Source organism: Lineus longissimus, chromosome 4, assembly GCF_910592395.1.
Source record: "Lineus longissimus chromosome 4, tnLinLong1.2, whole genome shotgun sequence".
NCBI classification, from domain to species: domain Eukaryota; kingdom Metazoa; phylum Nemertea; class Pilidiophora; order Heteronemertea; family Lineidae; genus Lineus; species Lineus longissimus.
In genome coordinates, this window is record NC_088311.1 from 21,168,729 (window position 1) to 21,193,822 (window position 25,094).

At 40.4% G+C, this 25,094-nt stretch overlaps 1 protein-coding gene across 7 annotated transcripts; it reads left to right on the forward strand.

Moving 5' to 3' along the window:
- Positions 1 to 776: 776 nt before the first annotated feature.
- LOC135486651 (nuclear factor 1 X-type-like) lies at positions 777 to 19,100 on the forward strand. Of its 7 annotated transcripts, none has more exons than XM_064769623.1 (13): positions 777 to 974; positions 3,571 to 3,726; positions 4,097 to 4,472; positions 5,634 to 5,684; positions 8,027 to 8,119; positions 11,027 to 11,392; positions 11,991 to 12,239; positions 12,486 to 12,631; positions 12,852 to 13,068; positions 13,411 to 13,694; positions 16,873 to 16,962; positions 18,272 to 18,497; positions 18,767 to 19,100. In XM_064769623.1, the coding sequence occupies exons 1-13, from the start codon at positions 966 to 968 to the stop codon at positions 18,895 to 18,897; spliced, it is 2,394 nt and encodes a 797-aa protein (XP_064625693.1). In that variant the 5' UTR covers positions 777 to 965; the 3' UTR covers positions 18,898 to 19,100. The 7 variants fall into 7 exon arrangements, with proteins under 7 accessions (XP_064625693.1, XP_064625695.1, XP_064625698.1 ...); XM_064769625.1 differs by having other exon boundaries at positions 18,788 to 19,100; XM_064769628.1 differs by having other exon boundaries at positions 13,411 to 13,556.
- Positions 19,101 to 25,094: the final 5,994 nt, after the last annotated feature.

Consider the following 25,094-nt stretch of genomic DNA (forward strand, 5'->3'; position numbering starts at 1 on the left):
GCTTCATCATTACATGACCGGAGACTGACTTACAGATTACCAGCTCAAAGTCAGCAAGTAGGATCTGATATATTGAACCATTTAACACTCAATATAAGGACATGGTCGATCGAAATTCTCCGTCTCATCCTAAATAAATAATTAGCAGTCTGAAATCACTGGGGTACATTGGTACAATTTTGTGACAAGAATGACTCATCCCATATCCTCCAGTTTCTTTCATAACTGATGACTAAACTGTTGCAATACTTAGCTCCGGACTGACTACACCCCCTGATAAACAAGCATATAAAATATCATTATATCTTAAGAAATTTTGGATGTCACCCCGTAGGTCCTTGAGATATAATTCAGAGAAACTTTCAATTCAGGGATGAATGAAACGCAAGCGCACGGGGGCGTGGTCAGTAAGGTCGTAACCTGGCAATAATCCATAACGTCACGTGAATTTCGTCACTTATTTTCACTTTCTTGAGTTTGTGCGGTAGATTTGTCAATAAGTGCACTTTCTCCTCCAATTTAAAAGGCATAATCAATGGTCCAGAGCCTAAACATATCTAAATACTGGACATTTTGATTAAGACGACATTAAAATGTTTATGCAGCCGCTGAATCAGCTGTTCTATTGTTGTGTATGACGTCAAGGTGTCCGCCCTGAAAGGTCCAAAACTGTCAATCAAACACCATATTTGGAAACAAGCAAGCCGATGATTGGTCGAAACACTTGATTGACTGGCAAACGCAATTTACGGGCACGCATATCAACAACACCTTCAGCAGGGATAATACGCCATTGCTTGAAAGAGTTCTATTTCCGTGGTCAAGAAGAGACAAAATTGATGCTGTAAAGTGTTAATACGCCCAAAACCTTTCACCAGGAGATTAAACAATTGTTCATTGTTTAGATTGTCAAGTTTCAATGCAATTGATGGCCAAATGGTTGTGTATTTCGGGAATAGAATAACATGACGATGGTGAGTCTTTGATCGTCGATCATCGATTTTTAGGATTTTGGCGGATTGTCCGTTTGTTTGCATGTCGATTTCATCCGCATCAGGCTGCACAATGTAACCACAATGGTGTGTATTGAATGATTGTTGTAAACTTTCATTATCTTTAGCTCATTTTTAGTTGTTTTGTTTCCCTTATCTCGCTGTCAGTGATCCAAGTAAACGGATTTCTTGGCGAGCAAGTTGTCGGCGGCGTGCATTGCGAATGCATTGCCAAGATTCCGACGTTTCCAAAATGGCGGCGGCTCAACTATGATGAAGGTCATTTCACACTACTACTACTAGTCAGTAGGCCACACCATTCAGTGTGCAGCAGATGATTAAGTGTCAATGTTGAGGGTCTGTGGTGCTGCTCCAGCATCCAGCCAGACACCAACCACCCTGGGGCTACCTGCTGATGAGAAGAGTGGACCTATAATAATAGTAATAGTTCGCAGCCTAGGGCCTATAGCCCGCCCTTAGCTAATGCCCTAGATTATTTTTGATTAAAACATGGCGATGGCCGGCCGCGCCAGGTTGTGGTGGTGGTGCCTGACAGTGACAGCATGGGAGCATGGACAGTACTGAAAAGTACTGTACTGTACAGTGTACTGAAAAGTACTGTACTACAGTACTGTACTGAAAAGTGTAAGATGAGGACGTGGTCGTCCCCCCCCCCCCCAACGTAGCCTTGGCTTTGGGTTTTGTCTTACATGTAGATCTTCACGGTCAAAGACTTACAATAGACAAAGGGGAAATGTATCCTTTCACCAGTCAATATGTATATTGTGATATAACTGTTTATGACCCTATCAGTATCACACTTGCAGCATCGGTGGCATTCCAAGTTAGAATAGAGACACTGGCAGTGACACCACAGGCACAGGAAGGAAGTACCAGTACAGTATTGTTGGGGGGAGGCCCTACAATACAACTTCCTTCGCTGAGTAAAACTTGGGTCTCCCCTAAAATTAAGGCACATTTCTAACCCTTATAGTTATAGCTATCCTTACAGCTACACAATTTACTGAACTATAAGTATCACTCATACTATCAACCAAATTATAAAGATATCCACTCCATAATTCAGAAGTTTAGTCAGTGTTTGATAAATAACCTACTTCTCCCTCTAGGAATGTCTGACCAGGCCAAAGGTCTACATACTACTATGTGATAAAATGGCCATGGCAAGGGTGTATTGTGATTTACATTCAACTTGATCCTGTTGAGTTGGGTTTAGCACTGATTATTCATGTAGTAGTACCCAGTTCAACTGAAAATTCCAATGTTGTTGATGATGAGATTATAAACTTTTATTACATTAATTCACTCTCGGGTATGTCATTGCTGCATGTTGAACTACATTGGGTGAGGGAAAGAATGATAGCAAAACGGTAATAAACATTCACATCAGGAGAAGTAAATGTAGTTTACTTTTGCATCAGATCAGCCAGTGCATACACGTGTGCATCTGTTTGGGAGTGTGCTTGTGCCAGAGCACTCTTCACTAATTATTGTCAGCATATCACTGGGGTACTGGGTCAAACATCTGATTGTAAATTGGGCCAGATTATAGAATTGCCTACTGTGGTGTAGAAAGTGGGTTGTGACCTTATTTTCTTCTCTGCTGTGTTCTCCACAGTCAATATCCTTATCTGGTGCATGAACAAATGAACAGGTTAAAATTTGTTTCTGGGGCTGCAGCTTCTGCAATCACCATCCAAGGTACTGCAAGATTGCACTGACTCATGACTTCTCAGCATTTCTGGGGACATGATTGTCTATTGTCTACATGATGTAATTGTAGGGGCTATCTGTTTTCCATTTTTTTCCCAACAATGATGATACACCAGCTTTTGGTCTAGAATAGAACTGGAAGATTCCTTTTATACAGATATGGACAGTTACAACTACTGGAGTTCTGCATCGGGTATTGGCCTTCCACTTCAAACACTCGTGGCACTCTTCAGCTAACCACTTGTTAGTAGACAAGTCGTGATGGGTCAATAGTAGCCAGAATCCTATATCATCTAATTTGCATGTCTGCGATGATCTTGCTGTACTCTCCAGGCAGTGCTAAATGCAGAAATATGTATACAACTGTCAGACTGTGCACTCTGGATGGAGAGATGGAATTATTTTGACACGCATGACGAATGATGTGTATCTTATGGGTTATGTGCACATAGACTTACCAAGACCCATGGCAAAGTCAAAGACTGTCATCCAAGGAACTGGCCCTGAAGGGTGAAAGACCAAGGAAAACGTAGATGGACTGGATACCATCGAAGAGTGGACTGTCTTCAAAATACCTAAGCTTATCCGGAACCGCTGCCATAGTGCCCCTACGACTATAGGTCATGGTTCATAGGAGTTGTAGTGGCAGTACATGTATCCTATGAATGTATGAGACCGCGTCTGCTTTTGTAACAGGGCGAGTTGAATCCTATTGCAACCACAGTAATCTTGATGGTTTTTCCCTTGGCCTTGAGTCCATTCTGCCACAAAGAAGACAGCTGAATGTGCCAGTGCATTAGTCAAAGTCTCACCATCTTGACCACCTTTTGCTCTATCCTTACAGGACGAGTTCCATCCCTTCATTGAGGCGCTGCTACCTCACGTGAAGGCGTTCTCCTACACGTGGTTCAATCTTCAAGCTGCCAAGAGGAAATACTTCAAGAAACATGAAAAGCGTATGTCCATGGAGGAAGAGCGCAGGGTCAAGGAAGAACTTCAGGTTGGTAAAAAACCGAAGCTCCAACCAAGTCGAGTGCTTCTAATCAGAGTAATCTTACTTTCACTTTAAAGAAAGCATACATGTAGTCTCCCAAGTCCCGTTTTCAGGCTTTTTGCTTGATCAAACTATAGAATAGCTTGTAGAAAACGTAATCCGGCAAATGATGAACCGGTTGTGCCTTGTGGTGAACCCTAATCTGAAGGCGGGATATAAACCAAGGTCAATGAATCTTAGTTGAAAATTTACACATTTCATTGATCATAAAAGAATATGTCACACCATACTCAACATGCAAAAAGGTAATTCTATTACTTTCCTTGGTGAATTCTGATTTTCTGTGGGTGAAATTTGTTGACTTTCTCTATTGCAGAATGAGAAGTTGGAAATAAAGCAGAAATGGGCGTCACGGTTATTAGCGAAGCTTCGCAAGGATATTTGCCAGGAACATCGAGAAGATTTCGTCCTGAGTGTGACAGGCAAGCGCCCGCCTGTGTGTGTGCTAAGTAACCCAGATCAAAAAGGGAAAATGCGCAGAATTGACTGTTTACGACAAGCGGACAAAGTATGGCGACTGGACTTAGTGATGGTGATTCTCTTTCGGGCGATACCGTTAGAGAGTACGGACGGAGAGAGACTTGAAAAAGCACCGTCGTGTATCAACCCTCAGCTTTGTGTCAACCCGGCCCACATCAGTGTGTCAGTGAGAGAGCTGGATTTGTATTTAGCTAATTTCATACATAGTTATGGTGAGTAAGCAGGGAAGAGCATCGACGTATGTTATTACAAAAGAGTTTAGGGAACTTCAGCTGTTGGGCAAAGGATGGCACTTCAGACGACGTAGGTTGTTGTATTGTGGACAGTATCTTCGATCAACTGATTTTTAGCTGGTCATGCTATTTGGCCTTAATGACCAGTCCATCGCCCTGCATCATTTTTGTCCCCTGCAGGTTGATTTTTAAATGCATAACGTTTTGCATTATCTTGTACATCACCGCTGTGACCTGTTGATCGTTTAGATTACGAGTAGGACCACATTTAGCTTTCGAAGACATGCTCTTTTCTGCGCTAAACCACTTCAGATGCTGCAGAGGGTGTCAACTGGTTGATCACAGTGTTAGGTATATGTCAAGCTGCGGTACACACAGGAGATGCAGGCTATGGCAAATGGCATTTGTCAAAATACAGTGAAATAGCTTGACTAGCCTACTATTTGCCCATTGAGAATCCTTTACGGACTGTTTCATACAGTCTGGGGCAACTGCAGAGAGACTAAGTCTGTGATCAACTAGAATTTATTTCAAATATCCTGGAGAAAGCCTTCCTTCAACTCGATTTGAAACTCTCACACCAACAATTATTTGCTGGAAAGAATTCGATACCTGTCTGGGTCATTTCATTAGGTAGGAAGATAAATCATCCTTGCGTGGGTAGCTGTCAATTTAATTCTTTTTGGGATAGACATGAATTGAACAGAAACCCATTTTATCGGTATTTGGTTGGCCTATTTTGATACCGCATTGAATTGAAAGTATGTAATGCATGAACCACCTGTTTTATCCTTTTTTTCTTCAGGTTCTTTGTGTAACATGTATGCTGGCCCAGATATTCCTACCTGTCTGCACTGATATCTTGCATAAAGGAATGATAGACGTACATTGTATATATTGTGCAAGCAATAGGGTTTCTATGATCTAGGCCAGTATATTCTAGTTTTATGTGTCTACATGTACCTGAATGCCAAAGTTCAATACAACGTAATCGAAACTGAGTCCAAGCCAGAAAATGACCCCTTGACCATTGGTGTCACTACCAAACCATTGCCTATCCAAATTGTATCAAATGACAATAAATGCATTAATGTGTAGCTTGTTCAAAATCATGACAAAATTTTTTATATTGTATTCCAGTGCCAAGAGATTATGCAGAAACTGTACAGAATATTGGGGAGGATATAAAAGGTAAGTTCTTAGGGTCTTATGAGAGAGTCCTACTGACAGTTAGATACTTCAATGCATTGAGTCTGGATGTCAGTGTTGTCCGTTTCCTCCAACTCAAAGTAGTCGAAGTGGTATCAGTTGTCATGTTGTACAGCCTGATACAGTACACCAGTCATGTCCTCACTCGTAAACACTGTGGAATCATATTCGATCTGTGTCATAAAGTCTGAATGTCATGTGTGTCATCATCGTCATTGTCCCTATCAGTTATTGTCATGTAACTTGTGATGCAACTTTTGCAGTCCGGTACTCCAGTAAGTCCTACACTACAGTTGTTCTGCATGAAAATGTTTGATGCACCGTCCCGGGTTTCATCGTACCACATTCAGCTGTTCATTTCTAGACTATTAGTATTACTATTGCAATGTAATATTGTGATTGGGCATTGAACTCTCTAGTCAATAAACTTGTGACCCCTTGGATTGTGGTAGTGGAAAAGTTCCCATAACATTCACCCCATGCTACTGGTGAAATAACATTGAATCATGTTACCCACTCAAAATCCATGACCACTGTTCATGTATGTACTATGTAGTCCTTTTCCTAATCTTTCAGCTCATTTGAAAATCTTCCCCATTCATTTACTCATGGTCATACTTTAGGTTTATTATTTAGTTCAAGGTTTCTTATACTGTTTTGGGGGGGGGGGGGGGCAAAAGAGTCAGCAGAAAAGACCAAAGGATTCTGACGCCAATGTCAACCTTACTCGTCGGTGTATGTTGGCATCACATGTCATTGTTCATAGAGTCTGTCTGTTGTACGGTAAATACTCAGTCTGAGAGTCGGATAGACCACAAATTTCAGAACACTGGTGGCCTTGTCCATAAAGACAGTAGCTATGGTCGGCCTGCTCTCAGATTTCACATGGCAGAACATTATGTTCATTCTGGGTGAGTCTTTTGAGGGATACATGTATGTGTTTTAAAACTGGTTGAGTGGGAGCTCAGATAACATTGCGGCAGTTAGCTGACTTATTGACCGGCCAACGTTTATAGCCTATTCAGCATTCATTGTGGCCAGTTGACCGTCTTGCTTGGTTGCTGGCTAAATGAGAACGATGATGAATTGTACTAATTATCCGATAATCAACATGCGATTACAGACGGGGAGGGGTGCTGTTGTCCATCATCGATGAGCGCTCTTCTGATAGAACAAGGATGCAATCACTTGGTGTGCACATTTTCATTCCCATAAGAATTGCACATCATCCACTTTTATTTCTATCTACCAAAGCACAAGAAAATGCAATTATCACGTAAGGCTAAGGCCTCTAAAATCTTATGTTCACCACATCAATTTCTAGTCGACTACACAATATGTGTGTTTGTTCTTAACAAACAATGTAACCCTAATAATGACGGCCCATCTCTTGAAGAGTCCGATTTCAAACACTTCAGACTGCTCATAAAACTTTCGGGTTGGATCTTCAGTGGAAATGTGTCGGGCTAAAATGATGCTAAAATTGATTACTGATAAAAAGTCGGAAGCAACATTGGACCTTGATAAAAATTCAATACAGGGTACCATCTTGCTGTGTAATATTGTGGCATCGCCTTTGTCATGTTTGTAGTCAGGTAGCTAAGTTTATGATTTCATTTTCAATTTCCTGTGCACAGGATGGGGAAGAATGAATTGATGATTAGGCTCAAATCAAAGGCTTTGTAGAAAATGATCCCACATTCATTATGTTGTCACATAATTTCAGTTTCATTCCTTGTCATCTCATCACATAATGATCCATCGTGATTCTCGATTTAGACAAATCCTCCATCTTCGAATCATTGCATCCATTCACATGTTTCAGGATCTTTGACCTGATCAATTCCTTCAATGGGTAAATGAATCTTGTGACATGTTGTGAGGGTGGGTGATTCAATATTTTCTTGCCCTGTGCAGTTTTACTTCTTCTTGCCTGCCCCGGTGAACATTTGTTTGAGGGATGGGACCGGGGGTTATTGGTACTATTGACAGTGCCAGTGGGTTGGGCGATCTGAGTTTTGGTTGAAGCTGTACATAAACATTGTATGTAGTGTTCTTACTGCCACATCAATGAATATTATACTACATGTACACCACCCTCCGACCTGCTGGTCAATAGTGTTAGACTTTGCATTACTTGAACTTCACAAGGACTCTTCATCTTTTCAATGGGATCGGGTTTGCTACACATGTACATACAATCACGTCAATCATGAAATCATCATAGCATTCAGCACAACCATCAAATTCACTCATCCGCCCTTCAAATTCAGTCACGTTGACGTCGATGTTAATATTATGAACGATCTCCGTTTCTTCTGCAGTTCCAGGGAATATTCATTCGGGGGTGTCGGGCAATGACAGCGTGTCAGCCACCGGGGTATTTTCAGCCAAGGAGCTGCTAAGGGTTACACAAGGTAGGTGTCTCATCCTCATCTGACCCTTCTGTCCTTGCTGTAACCCCCGCATGACTGTCTGACTGCACCCCAACCTTCACCTGAAATTAGGTATGACCCGCGCATGAGATTGACGATTATGATTGTCATATTCACCGTTTGGCCCCTAATCAATGGTCTTATAAGACCCAATGTGAATAATGATGGGAAAAAGTGTGGTTGAACTTCGGTTGAGGTCAACTTCATACCAGATTTGCAACAATTCTCTGTTTCTATGACATTCACGAGTTGGTGTCGTTATTTGGGTATGCTTACCCACAGCTGAATGAAGGCATCCCTCCCCAGGCCATGGTGCCACTGGCAGCGAAGATTTTTGGGAAGGGTAGTTGGCAAATATGAGTTTGAATTCTTATTGGAAAGAACTTTGTGAGGACGTGGTTGTCCAGATCAAGGGGCAATCGCTGCAGTTTCTATGTTAATGCTATTTCTCTGCGCTAACTTGTGCAGGAGATTCAGGCGCTACGAGCAGGGTCATGGAATATTGTTCTTGTCCCTTCGCATTCTCTGGATTATGAGCTTATTTAACTCTCCTCTGTGGGGTGAAGCCAGAACGCTTGGTTCTATCTCTGCATAGATTTCAATCACAATCCAGATAATGATTGGGCTCATGTGGGTAACAAAGGATTTGGTATGTCAGCACCTGATTTCATGATGATATATCAGTAACACAATTCTAAAATCGCTCTGGGCTCTGGTAATGACTACAGAAGGCCTCTTTGCAGTTAGGTTGACACAAAAATACTTTAAACCAATATGTAATATTTCATATGTCTGAAGAAATTCAATGTCAACTCATCAAGGGGTGCCCAGGATTTAGTTCGCATGTAGGTCAGCGTAGACAAGGGCTTTGCAGAAAGTTAACAGGATTGATTCATAAAACTGTGCAGAGAATTCATTCAAGAAACTCGTTCATTGGTTTGCAGTGGTTGTGAGGTCTTGATATTATACATGGTAATAAAATTGATCAAAGATATGTCAGAAATTCTCATACCCTTTTAAGCTAAATCTATACCTGCTATTAAGGTGCAGTGGGGCCTATTCGGTGGGGGGGGGGGGGGGGAAAAATCAATGAGGGAGTCTGAGAGAGCATTTGAAAATGTCATTCTGGTGACCTACATGTAGATAATACATTCATTGGCATTCTCGATAAAGCGTCTAAATAAAAAGTCTAGGTTTTAACAAAACGTGGCAGTCGAATTCCAACTTGAGCCACCTGTTGATTCACAGTCGAAGGTGGAATACCAACCAAGGTAGCTGCCCACTCCGTGTAGAAGGTTGGATTCTGTTTCATCAGCTCTAGCTTTATGATGGGAGAACAGACCAGATGTTGTATTAGAAGTTCAGGTGGAAATCTTTGATAGCAGGATGTTTGCTCGAGGAATGCAGGCAATTTTCCACCCTTGGTTAAAGATTATTTACTCCCAAATCAAAGAAGCTGAAAGACTGGTTATGCAAGCGAATGTGCGTTGGCTATTGTTGGGTATCGGAGGCAGAAGTTTCAGCGTAAACCTCGGGGTTCAGTGTGGTCTCCATCCTCCCAGTACTGGTTGGGATTACCTCAGTATGGCATTCATTTTTAACCGTGTTTATGAATGCTCATTAGCAGTCTTATCTAAGGGAAGTCACTTACGTCACTAGAAACCACTAAAGATTATTGGGATGGTCTAGACCAGACTGTTAGATGTTATGCGTCATTAATGCATAGTCTTATTCATTGGTGAGTTGGGTAACGGGAGGCAGTGGCCGGGAGTGGAGTGTTTGACTTCAGATCAATACCCATGGACATCTTGAGGCTACCCACAGGATCTTGTTTAGTTCGGGCTAAATGTATGCGGCATGTTGTCAGCCTGTACACTAGCCTAAAGAAATGTGTGTGCTACTACATGTAGCAGAGCTCTACTAAAGCATTATTTTCAGCCGGACTCACATACCCCAACACCAGCTAAATGCGTACAGGATTGTACCTTGTTGCACTGGTAGATGCCTGTTTCTGATGTTAGCTAGAAATCTGAAAGGGCAGTGTGGAAAAGGGCACTGTCGAAACAGGCAAGATCCAGCGCCCTGCTATTGAATTGCTAGCTAATATCATAATGAAAAAAGGTTGGGAAATTGGAGATAATTTAGAAATGGCAGGGCCTGCTTAATCTTGAAACACTAGTCTTCTACACATGGTCTTTGGAATATCCTCACTCCACTTTAAAAGTCAAGGTTGTTCTGTCCCAAGGACCCCGGACAACATAGAGGTCGAAACTCCTGCTGCTAACATTCCCTGCCTTGTCAAACTACGAACATTCTGTTAAGACATTAGTGTTATGTTGTAATTGGCTGTTGTAATCATGTTGTTGCTAATTTCTTTGACTAATACCAGCATTTGCTGCTGATAATGTTGGTAATCCTATTTTCTCAATCAATGTCTTGATATTATAATTATGAGTCCTCTGAAAAGTCCAGATATCTGGCCTTTATCAAAAATGTACATACAGTAGAGTCTCTTGGCGGGCAGACAAGTACTGTCCAATTGAGAGCTAATTGCAGAGGATAATCCTGAATGAAAAGGACTGATTAGAGAGGATGTCCTGCTATAAACAGAGCCAGAGTTTTTCACTGAGGGGAGGTATCACTGTATATTGCAATGAAGAAGCCTTCATGTCTGAATTCGCCCAGGTCACCATAAAGCTGGTTGCAGATGGCCAGAACTTCTCTCTCCGGTATGCTAGTTCTGGGCATTTTGTCATAATACGTGGAGGTGTCTCTGAGAGGCTTCACTGTCTGGTGGTATGGGTTTAGGGTGTCAGTCTGCCAATAACGGTTTTTCAGAACTCGTCACGATTCATAGTCTCTATATTGGCATGTTGCTTATCTTTTCAGTGACGCTCGCTCAGCCGCAGAATGGCCAGGTTCACTGTCCAACTAATTCGTATCCAAAGGTGGACGGGTCTCCTGGTATCAGTTACATGTACACAACAAACTACAGTAATGCAGACCTTGGACTCAACATGGGGAGTATGGTGCGCCCACATCCCGATCAGGAGTCCTTGAGTCCCAAGTCGATGCGCCATAAACGTATGAAGCGGAGCCACCTGACGTCAGTGTCGTCAGTCGACGATGACATCGAGAGCATCGGGGATGAGGAGGCCATGTATTATGGGAAATCTCCGGCCAGCCTCCCTAACCAGTCTTCCAGTTGGCAAGGTGATCACCAGTTAGATGCTAACCAAGGTATGATCAGATTAAGTAAGCAGACTTTTATTATTATTCTCCCCTCCCACCACCAGCATCTCCATCACATCATCCGATCATCTCAAGGAAGCAACCCATCTCTGGTGTTGGGCCTCACAAGGTTGGAAGAAATATTTTTTTCTATCTATCAGTAAGCCTTGCTGTTGTGTCCCCTGTGCAGGATTTTACCCTTATCTATCCCTTCATGTAGTTGCCCCTCCCTTCTGATATGTAGCATTCCTGTCACCATCATAGTAACTCGTCATCATACCATGTCATTTTGACTTGTAAGATCTGTTATAGCTATCAGCCAACAAACTTCAATTATTCTGTTTCACTTGAGATGACTAGAAAAGTAGGGCATCCATGTCATGAATGCTGTGTCCAAAAATTACACTGGCTTTTAAGAAAAGATGGTCAGAGTTGGGGAGAACATAGAGTAGCCTTGAGTAGCCATCACGTATCAGGTGCACTTGAGTAAACTTGTATTATTCACAAAGTACAAATAAGGTATTGTAATATAATAATCTGAATATCGCTCATCAGTTCCCCAAATATTCTGTCATTCTCTTCTGTCTCCTTGTAACTAATAGTTATTATTTGCATATTCCAGGACCAATGGCTCACAGCCCAGCTATGCATTCACCCCATATCGTTCCCACTGTTGTGAAGCAAGAGAACGGGGGTGGCTTTTGTATGGTTTCCTCATCCAACTCAGTACCTCAGATGAGCAGCGTGCAGCGGCCGAGTCACGTGCCCACACCTCCGCACAACCTGAGTATGCCATCGTCAGTATTGCAGACCGGGCCAAGCCACCATTCAAGGCCAGACTCGCAACCTTCCTCGGCTGTTAGCAGCCTGAGTAAGTTTTCCTTGACCGTTGGCTGGTTTTCATGTAAAACCATCATTTTAAAAAGCATGATTTTATGCATTCAAGTCTGTGAATTGGGGCAAGGTAAAGGAATTTGGTAAAGAAACGGAATTTCTAGTTTCCACTTCAAAGACATCTTGTAGGCATTTTTGCGCAATGCTGTTTGAACTTTCTCATCATTTCCCTACACTAATCTCCTACTGTCTATTGTTCACAATAAGCATTGTTTCCTTGCAGGCAACCAAGCGCCGTCTAACCTAACAGCCCTAGAGGCAAGCAACCCATTAAAAAGCCCACTGAAATATCAACAGCAGCCAGGCAATGATACGCTGTCGGACTTCGTCAACCTGGTTTGCCAGGAGGCTCAAAATGCACAAAGCCAGGTATGAGCTCACTTTATCTGTTTTGAGCAAAGTTGCAAATCACTCGGCCCAGAAACCATGGTGATAAGTATTACAAAAAGTCGGATCTTATTGACTGTAATAATCCTGGATAACTGTTTGAAAACATACACAGGTATACTTTCATGAACATTTGTTGCATATCATTTTACATTGTTAATTCAGTTTTGATGACAATGCTAAAGTCTGTCTTCTGTTTCAGTCGAACTCGAATCCGTCAACACCAACTGTGAAAAGTCCAACCAAACTTCCTCAGTTCTTCATGCCAGGAATGCTACCTCCTCCTCCACCTCCTCCAGTGGCTCGACCGGTGGCGATCTTGCGCACATCTGACGGGCAGGAGTCTGTGATTCGGCGAGATGACTCGCCGCCCGATCACCATCGGGATACCCATACGCCGACGACAGGGAGCACTGCAGGTTTGTCTTTCTTCATCTTTCTTCGCGTGGCTACCGTCACTAGCAGCTCTTCTTAGATCAACAAGCTTATTTAGGTTATTCTGCCTCCCAAATTGGGTCAACAACAAAGCAGTGCCCATCTGGGTGTCATACTGTTGGACTAAAAAAATGTGTTGGACACTTTTTCTTCAGTGATTCTTTAAGCATTGCTATTGGTATGGAAAATTATAACCAACAAAAAAGTGCGACATAATATCTGGACCTTTTTGGAAGCACGATGAAAACAGCCATCGTACAAAAAGAATCAAATTAGGGTGAGAGGGGTTTGTATTTGAATGATATATTCTTCTCTCAATGTTGCAGGTGGCAACAGTGGATCTGCTGTGTCCAACAATTCTGGTGCTCCGACCCCTCCTCCTATAAACCGGGCGATCATGTCTAGTCCGTTTGCTGTGATCCAGGGCAGGCCTGAGCACGCGTTTGCCCACATTCACCCTCAGCCGCCCCAGGTGAGTAGCGGCACCACTACTTCTGGTTCATCGAGTATACCGAGTAGTCCCATAAGCAGAGCTGGTGTCATGTCCAGCCCGTTCGCCTTTTTGGGGCGGCCAGAGCATGCGTTTGCATTATTCCATCCCCAACCTCAGGTGAGACTAATTAAGACAGGCCTTCTCTTAAAAATGGTAATTAACGGATCAAGGGATGTCTCAATGAGTATTGCATTCAAAATTCCTGGGAAAGATTAATGGCATTTCGGTGTACATGTGATCAAATTTGAAGATGAGACACGGGGAACAAATTTGATGAAATTGTTAGCTGAAGACCGAAGTTGCAAACCGTTTGAGGCTGATGACACTGAAGTAAAAAAGGTTTAAACGAATGTAAGCCTAGTTGTTGAGTTTGAATCAAGTCTAGCCTAAATACCTATCGATTTTGACTGCCACAACCTATCTTCTCTGTCTTATTGAAAATCTACTGAAAAATCTTCCTTACTAATTTATAGTATCTTGATTCATATCGTGTCCCAAGTTAGGCAGTGACCTTGTTGGCGCACTTGAACAAATATGTAAGACATCATTTCACTTCTTTCCCAATTGGCAGCCCTGAAGGTGTAGCTCTGTTGGGGAAATAAAATGGCAGTTTATTATGTTTTCTTCATCATGTTAGCCATGACATTGAAAAGTCAACAGGGCCCATATAAACTTGGCGTTTGACTACTCTTTGGCAAGACGGGTCTGCTATGAAAAAGGCAAATTAAATAGCCTATTTGCGTAATATGAATGAACAGATTTCGAACCGAATGCTACTAATTTCACATCATTGAAAATTGTCACTCCTTTATTAAGATTTGTTCTAATTTGAATATTAAACGTGGTTGTCTGCTATACCTCATTCATCAGTTCTTCAGTTCACTCTGTTCTGTGTCATTTCAACAAGAGTTGCATGCATCTTGGTGTAGAAATGGATTGGTGATTTGGCCAAGTTAGACTGGATCTATTTAGGTCTTGACACTTGGGCTATTTTTGCTGCTATTTTCACTCTAACACTTGCAAATTCGGTCAACCTATTAGCAGATTTGAGCCCACGGATGAGGCACTGTCAGTGTCAGGTTACCAACAGTTGGACTATCCAGTGTAGAGGCCTGTGTAAATTGTAGTGTTAGAATGAAAATCGCAGCCAAAACGGCCCAAGCATGCTTAGATTCGTTATGTTTGTTTCGGTGTATCTTGGCCAAGTCACGCTATCCTTTGCTATAAACTTAACTGTCAAATTCATTGGCAACCTTGGTGCAATAGTACTATAATGGCCAAAAGTGTATTTCTTTCTTACTGAAATTTAATCGCAACCATTTGATATCATTTTGTCATCATTTTAAAACTTTGAGTATGATTTTGCTTTTTCTGTCATCGCTTAATATGTCCAGGTCAACTTTATTTTAAAAAAGTGCAAGTTTAGTTTCAGTGTACCAGTTCGTCATGGGGAATGTGAAATCGGTATTTAAAACATAGATGATTAAATTCGGCACCAAAAATTTGCAGGAAATTTGTCCCGAAGATGAATATTTTTTTCATTCATGTATGAAACTAACGAAGTTTGAACAGGTGAACAGATATTGGAATTGATGATAATTAACTCGACTCTCATCTGAGACAGAAAAAATAGCTAAAAGCTAAAAGCTACCAGAAACCATCTATTCAATGACCTTTAAGTATAGGTGTGTACAATGTATTTAGACGTCCATCCATGTGGAAATTAGGAAACAAAGTTTATTGTAAAAAGCATCTGCTCGTCCTTTCGCAGTAACCATAGTTAAAGTTGAATGATGACAAAATGTGTTGATCAAAATGTGTGCTTAGCTATCACTGACGGGGAGGGGAGTGGGCATCTCTTCGAATTCTTAATTCCATTTTTAAAAAGACAGGTCTTTTGTTCATACTTTATACATTCTCTTTGTTTGGTAGCATGTATAGTGTGTGTTGTGCATGATTGGCATATTTCTCTCCTTGTTCATTCACGTTGCATTATTGTTTTTTCATTTTAAATACAACATTTGTTGTGCTACGTTCCTTTTTATACAATACCGTGTGAGCTTCAGCAGAAGCGAAAGTCACTGTCTTGGTAAGGATGTAAGTTTCCTTACAGGTTAAACCCCAGTACTCTCGTCCCAAAGTTAGAGGCCAGCAGAGGCCAATGCAGTTCACTCGTCCTGAAATTCTGTTTTGTTAAAATAGATCGGAATACCGACCGATTAAGCTTGGGATGTTGAGTCGTTTCTATATTGCGTGGTGCTTTAGGTTTAGGTGCTTTGTGACCATTCGCTTTCAGGCACAACTAAGTGTGTGTTTTCACTTTTAGTGTAGGTTGAATATTGTCTTTGCACTTTGTTATTAGTCTTGAAGTGTTGTACACTTTCTGCAGTTTTCATATTTCTTAGTCATTAAAATGTCATGCTGAATATCTGTCATCATCATTCAGTTCATGATTTCTATTGGGAAGAAGGTTTTAGAGCAGATCTCTTTGAGTTCATTTGACAAAATCTAAATGGTGTGCTACTGAACTGAAGAGCCAAACATTTCAAAAGTTCATGTTGGCAGTGGTTAGTTACGGTTAAAAGACAGTGTTAAATTGGTTTGAATTAGTTTACCATTGGCTTGCTTTAGTTATTTTTACATGTTTTACTGTTAAAAAAAGATTTATTCATTTCTGTTTCGGTGAGTTCTGACAAGTTAGCACACCGAAGATATCCAATCCTTTGTCTTAACGGCTAATAAAGTTCAGTATTTCAAAACATTTCTTTTCTCATATTGATCATTTGCATCTATCACCATGTAAAACTTGTTTGTAATTCATTTGGACTTGGGTGAGTTGGCCAGAAGTTTGTTTATCAGCTTTTCCTCGTTTTATCTCCTGCGGTTATAGATTTTGGTTTGAAGAAAGTAATTTTTATTGCTTTATGGCTTTCTTAAAGTGTTATGTACATTATAAAGAAATGGCTGGAGATTACTTCCTGACCCACTGTAAAAAAATCCTAGTTTCTGTAAAAAGAGCCAATATCGATATCATATAGTATGTTCCCTTTATTTGCTTCGTGACTTGTTCATAAGGTCAAAATGTGAAAGTCGCTTTGACAACTTTTCTGCTGAAATTTGATTGAATTTTCACTATCTCTTTCCGAGAATTTCAGTCTGTACCATTTCTTGTGTTTCGTCAACATGAAAACTTGGTTTAACACGTCGAAATCTTGAATTAAGTCATTTTGTTTCTGTTGCAAATATTTCGAACTTGTTCTAAATGCAGTAAATCTCACTATTCTAATCTTGATAGCTGTTGAATTCCACTTCCGCCCGTCTGCAAGACCCTGACAGAAACCCCGACTTCCCCAACGTTGATAGTCACTTACATCCTTATTTTAAGGCAAGGATCTTTTTTATTTAAAGTGTGTGATTGTTTGACTTTATTGAACCCCTCCTAAAGGAATCTGGAGAAAATCGGGGGTTAATGTTTGCTCCTCCGTCCCTCCGCACAAACACCCGAGACGTTATTGCAGACGTACAGATGCCTAACCAAAGACCGGTCAACCTAAACACCGACCAGTAAGGTCTAAAGTCCTCAAAATATGATTTTGCAGTCATTAACGAAATAAGAAGGTAATTGGACTCATTTCATGACATCTGGGTGTAAGATCAGGGAGTTGCTGTCTAAAAGTGCAAGCGTCCACCAGCCAGCCCAGTGGCAGCCATCATGGATTTGACTTTTAAGAAACTATAGGGCTTCCCAAGATACGGGACATTGGCTAGACAACACCAAAATGTCATGACATTTCGGGAAATGTATTAAATAGCCTACTTATTTTTAATAATGACTGCTTAATGTTGTTTTGATGACTTTAAACCTTTGGATCAGTACATGGAAACATATCCCTTTTGATTAATACACAGCTCTTATGCTAAAGTATATTATGCGTCTTCAACATCCTGTGGAAATGAAGGGTTGATATTAACTCCTCGGTCTGTGTACTTAGTGTATCAGATCAGATCATCTGGGCAAAGGATGAGGAAGCGAACACTGACCCCTGACACCCCCGGGGTTGATGCTAACCCCACCGCAAGTAGAAAGAGTGGTAAAATTAGCAATTTGTTATTTTTAGGCATCTCAATTTGGCTGCTCAGTGAATGTTTGTGTGACATTTTTCTTCAGGATAGTCCCCTAATATGTAACACTGAACAGGTTATTCCTATTTGACCTTAGTTGCCTTCGCACATTTAAATGTTTTGAGTGGTTTTGAGCACTTTTGACCAGAGGAAAGTTCATGTACATTTACAAATATATCTATGTGTTTGAAAACCCGTATAAAAATTGGTCCCAAAATCTTGAAGACTGACAAAACAACTGCACCATGAATTGTTTGCAATTTAGTTCGGATTTTTGTTGGAAACTGAATTACTATTAGTTAATTGGCCATTTCTATTCTACCTTCTATCTGTCATTTGAATAATTAATTTTGTTAAGGTTTTAATAACAGCTAAAATAGTAGTGGTTGATGTTTCATCGAAGGCCTTCATCTGCTGTGATTTTATTAAAAAATGAATGAAACTCTTAGGAGAAGAACTTCAGCCCTGAGATGAAATCATTGTTGGAGTGATGGTTCCTGACTTGTGTGTTGCTCACATATCATATTTGTTAAAACGACTTAAAGATCTGACAAACTATCTCCCCTCTGCAGGTGTTTACATATCCGAGTATCAGTCCTGTAAATGCCATTAGCGGTGTGATCAGCCCGACTACCATAACACTGCTAGCATCGCCTGTGGCCACGCCGAGAACAACACCAAGGTCTACACCGATCCCCCGCTGGACAGCGCCGCTCGTCCTAGATGAAGGGATGGACTATAACATGATGACAGGGCTGGTGCCTTGTAGCTCAGATGAATCGTCACTGCTGAATGATGGTGAGTAATGGCTGTTGGTCATCATCAGAGGTCCACAACCTGTCCCATGTCTGCTTGAGCCACGGCCTTATTGCCACTTTGACCTCTGATGTTAAGCAGAACTGAGCACTGTTGAAAAGTATAACATAAATGACTTAATGTAGCCCCGTCCGATTCCTCACACTGCCGTGCTAGTTGCCCAAGACCTGTGAAGATGAAGTCCAGTTAATATGGAGGATACAAACCCCAGGTCAGTATAAATCATTGGAAACCTTAATTCTTGTTTGTAGGCAATTATTTTGCATTTTCAGAACGTTTCTTCTCAGTCCTCCATCCACCCCATGCTGATCATCTGATGGACGTACATCATCACGTTGCGACGATGGAATCCAACCACTCGCCGTCGCCAACGAAACACTAGAGGAATGCTGCGGGGATGTCAAGCAAAAGAGGCCTGTGAGGGTGGTGATTTATTGGTTGAACGACTGCGTTCTATGTGTTTTCGTCAGTTGAAGAATGATGTGATAAGCCTTGTCCCAAGGAGTCTTCCCTCCTGTTGGTGAGGTTGGATGTGATATCATTTTACTGTGCTGGACACTACTGGTGCCGTTTGATCAAACTACTTCTAAGAAAAGAATGGAATTCTAGGCGTGACATATATTGGAAAAAGTTGACTTTGAATCACCAGGATGCATTTTAAGGAACTATATATGCACTTGTATTTTGTGGCCGAAATTTTAACATCAGGCTTGAAGATGTTGTAAGAAATATTTGTAAAAAACATACTTATAACGTAACAAATGTATGTGCAGTGCTTATTATAACTAAGTACAATATCAGGTATATCATTGTAACTGCATGTATGGCCACTAGGGGGGCCGATGATCTGCCAGGACAGTCCACTTGAAATTATAGTAATGTCTGGATCTCAGGTATGGCTCTTTTTTATCGGGGCTTTTCTTAAAGCGTTTTTTTTCTTCGAATTTTCACTGCAAATTGAGGAGATTTTTAATCATGACCAGTAGGATGTAGTTGATGTTTCAAGGTTCTCATAAATTGCCTGTCCACACGAATCATGTATTATCATTAAATTATTGGTACTTTGTAAGAAGTGTACCATGAAAGTTTACACTAGATTTCAACTTCCAAAAATCATTGAGGGTTTGTTTGAAAATTCTGAGCCATGAGTTCTTAGGTTCACTTGGTGAGCATAGAGATTCAATCTTGCAAGTCGCCATGAGGGTCTCCGCATTGTCTCTAGTTATTCTAAAAGTAGATCTTTATTAACTTCACGCAGCATTTCTTTGAGGGCGTTTGCTGCTTATAAGCTGTGCTATCCAGTTGGATAGATTTATACGATTGACAAAACGGATGATGTCCAGCCTCTTGCCTTTTACCGATGTTACCCGAAGCCCGAGGAGATACTGTCCGATCTAAAAACACGAAACTCTTGTGAACTGTGGGAATGGAATTGGGAGTGGTTGAATACCTATAGTCCGTTTTGAACCACCTCCGGCTTTGTAAGGCAGATGAAGGCTATTGGCAGTTCACTTGGACTTTGGTGGTCTTCCACATTGTTGGGCAACGTGAGGTTGGCGTGCTGTTAAGATTCCAGACCTAGGAACTATGCATTGCATACATGTGATCTCTGTACATAGAATTGTAAAGTATGGCTGTGTTCTTCGCATGGAGTGAATTTTTTACCAATTTTTTTACAAAGCAGTTTTAGAATGATGGCTTGACGGCAGTGCAAATTTTAGTAAAGTTTTGGCATACTCACTGTTCACTGTTGTTGTTCATTGTATTACACTTTGTCCAGGTGTAGCATTAATGAACAAGATGGTATTGCAGACGCGGGGAACACTCCAAAGTAGGAAACAGACAGGATTTTATCAACAACTGAAAATAGCACAGGCATTTGAAAAATGGCATTTTTGCACGGCGTTTTCATGGCCTCTTCTTAAATTCTTTGAATGAGGACTTAATTTAAAAAGGCAGATTGGTTCATCCGACTTCAAGGTTAATCCAAACTAGCATGTACATTGTCAAAAGTGTTTTGCTGTTCGCTTTATTTTATTTTTTTTAGAAAAAAAACGATGCTGTTGTTTCATACATGTTCGAAATTACCAGGGTAAGGCAGTCAAAGACAACTTTTGTGTAGATTATAACCTTTATGCTCTCTCACTTTTGAACAATTAAAGCCGTGCTGCATTGCATTTCGGCTAATGCTTACAGTTGACGATGTAAGGTCTGCAAGATGTTTTTTCATTTAAAACGATGTGTGCATTTTGGCTTAGACAAACCAGGAGATTTGTTTACTATCGGTAAAAAATCTGTAGCCTCAGTGGCATCCATAGATCTAGTTGCAGGGGAGCTGAAGTATTTAAGACAGTATACATACAAAATCTAAGTTCTAAATTTCACGATTCATGTATGAAATGATGCGCTGTTAAAAATAAGTCCCTGTGTTGGCTCCATATAACTTGTTAATGACATGCTTCACTGATGATGCATTTGTTGTTCGGAAAATATTTTGAGGTAGCAGGAACTTAATACAAGTAGAAGCACATTCGTTTTAGGTTGATTAGAGAGAGAAAAAATGCTATGAAAGTTACTTTGAGACAGGTTTCAAAAAGGAAACAAGTTTACGAATTGATCACCATGAGACGGTCTTGGTTGACGTACTGGGGATTATTGTACTCTAGATGTACAACCCCACATCTCTTTCAATCTACATAAATTTCAATGAAAAACACTTCAAGATATGTCAGTAAAATCTGCATTGGTGTCAGTCAATGTAGATAATGTTTATAAACTTTCAACAGTGCAAATGATTTCCAGATCGACCCTAAAATGATGTTTGTGCTTCTGTTTTCGTTGTTGATTGTGCCGTGTTGTTGAGAGTGTCTTTGTTCGTTGATGACGATTCAGGGAAAGGAGCCTAGAGGAGAGAGTGTGATAATCAGAGTTCCATTTGTACAGTTGACGTCAAATTTTGGATGATCAAATTTTTGCCAGAAAATCTTTAAAAGGCTGTGATATGTACTGAGGTTTGTATATTGTTTTATTTGAAGCAATGTGTGTTCATATGAATATGTTCCTGCTAATGTAACGATCACTGATCTAGCTGCTGCTGCTGTTTAGACTGTAGACTGTCGTCGTGTATAAACCAGTATTATCCCTAGCTTGGCATCTTCTTGATGTGTGTAGCTTGTAGCTTATATAATCCTGGCAACTTCTCGATTCAAATTGGCTGGTCACCCGAACTACGTGACCTGCCCAACTTGTGCAATGTCATGCAATCTACCAGTTTTCTATTCCTTTCTAAACTTGATAGACAAAATGATAGACTACCTGTGAGGGCGATATCAAATGTGATTTAGCCGAAATGTTTCTGTTGGTAGCTAGGCATACAGTGTTGGCCATCAGGCGGCAGACAAAAAAAACATGTTGTATCTGTTCAGTGTACAAGAACAACACGTAACCTCGTGCCCCCTACCCTCGTAGACGTTGAGCAAAAGTTATTTCCTAAGTACCTCATTTTGAACTTTCTCTTATCAATGCTAAATATTCCGTGTACACAATATACTGCAAATGATATAGCACTTTGGCAAATTTAACCTCCATTTTCCAAATAAATTCTAACTGTTTATTCATATTGCTCTGTATTTTCAATAGACTTCGTGAAAAGTGATACCAGTATTTTTTTGTGTACAATTTATTATAAACTCTCTTCCTACGAAATTTGTATTTTTTTCCTTAAAATTCAGGTAAAAAAAGTACCTCCTTTCAATATTTGAACTCTTCCGCTTTCTTGGTATTCAGTAAACATTGTGTTTAGATGAGTAACCATGCATTATTCCTTTTGGATGGCAACTCCTCCTGGTTTCTTCATTAGGTATTGCTTTATTATTGGGAACAAAACATAATTTTCAGCTGAATTCCCACAGTTTCCCTTGCTTTCCCCTAACTCCCAGCACTGATTGATATCAAACCTGCATTTGCTTTCAAGATGACAAAATTGGTGGTAAATAATTTGTGAAATCCTCAAAATTGATTGTGATTAACCGTCTGTTAAGTGTCCAGACCATATTGAAAGGTTTCTGCATATTATACAGGGTGTCTTGAAGAAAAAACCATTTCGTATGCTTAAACAAGGTGTGGACTTTTTCGAAACACCCTGTATATATAGCAACGCATTTGAGAGAAAATCGAAGCAGGCGCTTTTGATTGGCGGGAACTTGTGATTGACATATTGATTGATTGTTGACATTTTGTTTTGATTGTTGTATATATAGTTTTGATTAGATGAACTTCATTTTATACTTGTACAGTTTTGATTGTGTTCACTTCTGTTTTTATGCTTTGCACAAAAAAGTAAGACCCATTCTTAGATAAGTTGTGACTGTAAACATTTTGGGCGTCTGGTACTCACAGGACTTTCTATCTTCTATGAGTGGCCTGTTTGGGGGCACCATGCTGAACGATTGGGCACCAAAAACTACCAAGCAGCTGCTCTCAGCAGCAGTGCCAGGTTGGAAAATTGAGGAAATGTAAATGTTTTGATGAAAAAGGAAAAATAATTTCCCTTGGAGTTCCAAGATTTCGACATGTCAGAAGACTGTCAACTGTTCGTCACAAAATTTTTAAGAATTGGTCTTACTTTGTTGTGATCACTATCTTTTGTAAATTTGGAATAATATTGTATATACAGATAGATATGAATTTGTTACGTTGAGCTTCTAGAATTTGACGTGAAATTCAGGAACTTTAATTTCCCAAAACATGTCTCCAGTCTTGGGATTTGTATCAATAGTTGACTGGAGTTTTATCTTTTAGTTGAATAGATGATGACGGTATTTGAAGGTCGTGTTGGTCAAGTCTGGTTTTAATTTCTGGTATTTGTGACAATATTCATGACAGTTTATAGTGCCTCATTGATAAAGGTGTCAGGAATGTGATAAACATCACACAGTTTATAGGAGATACTGTGGGGTCTCGTATAGATGATTTTCAGGATCACAAATGCATCACGTCCTGTGCTTGATACCAGTTGGGTGGCCAATTCCATATCGTTAGACAGTGGAAAACCCATGGCTTCGTCAAATTTACTGGGCTGCCCACTCATCAGTACTTTCTGACTTGCTGAAGTCATGCCAAGACCGACTGATTTCATGCCAAGAACAAAATTTGATATTTCAAGTCTAGACTTGCTTAAGGCCAGGTTGTATGGAATTAAGTTTAGACAATAGGAACCGATGTAGGTCAAGCCTGGGTTGTATAGTTCAAGGCTGGTCGATGTCGTATTAAGGTAGAGGCCAGTTGTCATCAGACCTTTAGGAATGGGTTGTGGGGTTCTATAGACTTTGGCCAGGCTAGAGCCAGACAGACCTTAAGCCGAAGGGCAGTTGTTTTGTACAGACCCTGTATATAGAAACGTATTGTTCATATCTTGTAAGTTATTATGTGATCACTTGATACACAATTGTGTACATTTTAGATAATTTGATTGATGAATTGAAAGAATGTTTTAAATTTTCAAGTAATGGAATAATAGCATATTTTATCAAAATGTGTTTGTACCAGTTGAAGTTGCAAAGGATGACTTGCACTTGTTGGAGGTTGCAGCCAGGCTGCCTGCCCAGAATGAAGGTTGACATTGATGTATACTTTGTTGCTAATGATCAAAGGTCAGCTTTTGTTAAAGAGGATGTTGGAACAAAAGGCTTAAGGGTGCAGGAATCTATTAATAATATTCTTGTTGTGTGTGATGCTGGCTAGCAATTTAGAAAATACATGTAGACTGATGAAAAATAGCTTGTTAATTTCTCCATCAGTCGACTGCAAATGTTGCAGAATGTTAAAATGCTGATTTGAGAGCTCTGTTGTAAGTGGTCAATAGTTCCCGCATCTCCAATTAAGATCTTCGAGTATTTTGTTCCAATTCTCTTTTTCTTCGAAAAACGGTCTTCGTCAAAATTTCATATGATTGTTTGGAGTTTGATCACAGTATATTTGACACTTGGCCTTCTGCTTGGACGTGACAAATTTACTGCGATACAATCATTCTTCATAAGGAAACTGCCTGTCTGGCCAAATCTTAAGCCATTTGTAAGTGTCAAAGCCTTCTGTGCTAATAAGGACACCAATGGTCATATGCTCAACAAAAGCGCCAAAGATAAGGGCCTTTCGTTGCACGAAGATCTGTGGTGTTGTGATCTTGTCTAATTCTAACAACAAAGAATACTTTTCTGATTAGAGAATTTGTATTATAGCTAATGAATTGCAGGCGAGCAGTTTTCTAGTGTTGAGATGAAACTTTCCATCAGTTTCATTTGTAGAATATCCTCAAGAAAATGTACTGCATACATGTACATGTTATTGCTGCAGGACAGGCATTTTGTTTAAAATTATGAGCCTGCAGCACCACTTCCTAGAACACTTTCTACTGCAGTGACACCCAGGTTTTGCTCATGTATGCTGCACCCATCAGTTGTAACCCTTTTTCCCTAAACCCATATCGGCATACACGTAAATTGTAAACTACAATAATAAACGATAGACTGGTAAAACTCTCTTGATTTCTTTATTCAAGTGTCAATACTACAGCCTGAACCA

Bases quoted from the DNA above. Each gene is read 5' to 3' on its own strand.
- LOC135486651 (XM_064769623.1), top strand. The intron at 13,069-13,410 runs GTTTGTCTTTCT...TCAATGTTGCAG, and splicing joins GACGACAGGGAGCACTGCAG to GTGGCAACAGTGGATCTGCT. The intron at 18,498-18,766 runs GTGAGTAATGGC...TCTTGTTTGTAG, and splicing joins ATCGTCACTGCTGAATGATG to GCAATTATTTTGCATTTTCA.